Raw genomic sequence first — 2,680 nt, 5'->3', positions numbered from 1 at the left:
TAGTGTCTAGGCTCGAATGTTGAGTAAACGTTGTGTATTCTCATGTGTGCCTGTTTAGGATGGACTCTCTTGGGTGTTGCCCTCTGCTGGTAAATTGTATTACTATGCTGTTATCAGAAAACAGCATCCTGAGGACGATGTGGCTGTGCAGCATTGTGCTGTATAGACGCTGCTGCATATGGCATTGATCTATATTTGGGACGGTCAGATGAACACAGGTGGATTTCACATGTCAAACCTCATGACAAATTGCTTTTTAGGAAGCGATCAACTTTTTATGGAATCGAAATTCTATATTTTCTCAATGTTTTTTTCAGGTAACCTTCCTGATGCTGAAGACTGGCTATCTGACCCAATGGGTAGTGAAGCCACCTACCTCCCAGACTGCAATCAGGAACGTTCGGGAATCTGCAATATCTCCGACACCTGGGCGCCGCTTACCACCTCTGACGTGCTCCCCACCGCCAACACCCCCTCCGCAAACCAATCAAATAACCCCTTCCTGATTCCGTCCCGGCCCATGTTCATATCCCTGCACTCTGATTGGAACAGCGCTATGGCCGCCTGGGGGTTAGCCTGGGATGCACACGTGTACGGTCTGGGCTCCATCTTCGCCATGGTGACCCTGGCCTCGACGCTCAACCTGCTGTGCCTGCCCCTGCGCTGCCCTTCCGGCTGTGGCTACTTCGGCCTGGTCAGCGTCTTCCTCCTGGCTGCAGGGTGTACCAGGGCTTTCTCCCTCCTCTACGATGCCTACGGCCACCAGGACCGGCTGCCCTCCACCGAGGCCTCCCTGCTGCTCTACGAAGCTCCGTTCCCCTGCCTGACTGCAGCCTTCGGCCTGGTCTTCCTGCTCCTCTCTATGCGCTCCAGAATGCAGCTATCCTACTCAGCCTTCCAGAGACCCTGTTTCCTGGCCTGTCTGGTGTTGCTGCACTTCGCAGCAGCTTTTGGTCCTGTAGCCTTGCTGAGGCTCTACCAGAGGAGGACGCCCTTCTGCCTCTTCATCTCGCTCATCTCCAGGGGAACGTTTGTGGCGCTGGTTTCTTTTCTATCGGTCGCCTATTTTGTGTTCTTCTGCTACGTACGGGCGGATTCAAAGCACATTTACCACCTGAATAACACCTCGCCCACGCCAGCTGAGCGATACAACCGCTGTCCATTCGCAGAGAGCAGGGACTGGGACCGTGCGGCTGCGACAGTGTGCCTTTCGGCTCTGTTCTGCCTGGCATGTGCCGGGCTGCAGCTGTACGCCATGCTCCACTCTCTGGGGCTCGCCGGAGGAGCAGATGTGTTCCGCCCCTGGCCTTGGTGGACCTTCCAGCTCAGCTGCAGGGTTTGTGAGGCCGGAGTTTGTCTCACCTTAGCCCTGGTGGTGGCCCAGCCAATCTACTGCTCTGACCACCTTCCCCAGCCTGGAAGCTGCTGGACGGAGCTGCTGGCGATTAAGTCGCCCATTATGCCGGGAACCTACCAGTGGACCCTGAGCCAGCAGGAGAAGCTGGCCATCTGTGACATTGGGCACGGGGAGACAGAGTGCCTGCCCCTCTACACGCTGATGGATGAAAGGCTAGGCAGCAGCTTGAACGGCCTGGACCTCCTGTACCACAGCAACCGGGCCTTGGCTTACAGAGACCTGGACCTGAATTTGGATCTGCCTGGCTCCAGCAAGCCCGAGGACAGGTGTGGTGGAGAGGCGTCCGGGGGTTCCTCCTTCACCAGTGACTCCACGGCTGACCTGCGGCCGCCATCGCCCATCAACCTGCGCCGTAGTATTGATGAGGCGCTCTTCAGCGAGGACCTCTTTCCCATAAGCCTCTTCAGATCGTCCATACCCTTTTGCTGCAGTGACCTGTCACTCAACATCCCCTACTCCACATCCACCCCTGCCCAATGGTGGCCAGGCTACTTGAGAGACCCTCTCAGCTGACCCAGGCCTGTACCGGACTGAAACCTCCTCGTGGAGATGCCCCCTCCTCCCCCAAACCATCTACCAAAACCGACCTATGGCAGGCAACACCATCCTGGGTGCTCCACTGGCATCTCCCTCCCTGTCCTCCAACTCCTCTTCCCCAGAAACGCTGGAGGAAGTTCCTCCCTCCCTGCTGCTTGTACAGACCCTCATTAGGGGTCTTTCTGGTCCTTTGTTCCAGCCCAGAGGGGCACGCCCAACCCTCATCCCCTGGGCGGCAGCTCAAGCCCCGCATACAGCCTCCAGCCACCCAGGGCTCACACATGCAGAGACACTATCGCACACTGGGGTCAGCCTCACAGGAGAGTCTTGACCTAGAGTCACCACGGACCGGTCCGTACACAGAGGAGTTCATCAATGTCTGCAGACAGATTGATGCGATGAGCATCTGCAGTGAGACAATTGACCTGTAGGCAGAGCTCTCCAACAGTCAAGGGCTAAGGCTGAGGACTGGACTGAAATAGGTGTTGTGAAGAAGGATTCAAGATGGTGTCACGATCTGTAAGGAGCCACAAGCGGTTTGATTCATGTTCTTCATTGTCAGAAAGGTAAAATAGTGCCAAATGTTTGAGTAAATGAACTGAGGAATGTTTGTGAATGTTGAAAGGAGTCTTTTATGTGCCACAGAATGCCACATGCCAAGGAGAAATTTGTGACATTTTTTTTCACATTTCCTATTGGATGATGAAGTTTGATACGTTAATAAAG

The 2,680-nt window shown here is 55.1% G+C and overlaps 1 protein-coding gene across 1 annotated transcript; it reads left to right on the top strand.

Moving 5' to 3' along the window:
- Nucleotides 1–222: 222 nt before the first annotated feature.
- LOC124030770 (proline-rich transmembrane protein 4-like) lies at nt 223–2,365 on the top strand (the record flags this gene model as incomplete). Its single annotated transcript, XM_046341969.1, has 2 exons — nt 223–1,896; nt 2,154–2,365. Coding segments are annotated over exons 1-2 (1,879 nt in total), but the record flags the coding sequence as incomplete, so codon positions are not given.
- Between the last annotated feature and the right edge of the window lie 315 nt (nt 2,366–2,680).

This window comes from Oncorhynchus gorbuscha, unplaced genomic scaffold (assembly GCF_021184085.1).
Source record: "Oncorhynchus gorbuscha isolate QuinsamMale2020 ecotype Even-year unplaced genomic scaffold, OgorEven_v1.0 Un_scaffold_15324, whole genome shotgun sequence".
Classification (NCBI taxonomy): domain Eukaryota; kingdom Metazoa; phylum Chordata; class Actinopteri; order Salmoniformes; family Salmonidae; genus Oncorhynchus; species Oncorhynchus gorbuscha.
Note: the sequence above shows the minus strand (reverse complement) of the source record. Positions and strands in the feature narration are given on the sequence as shown.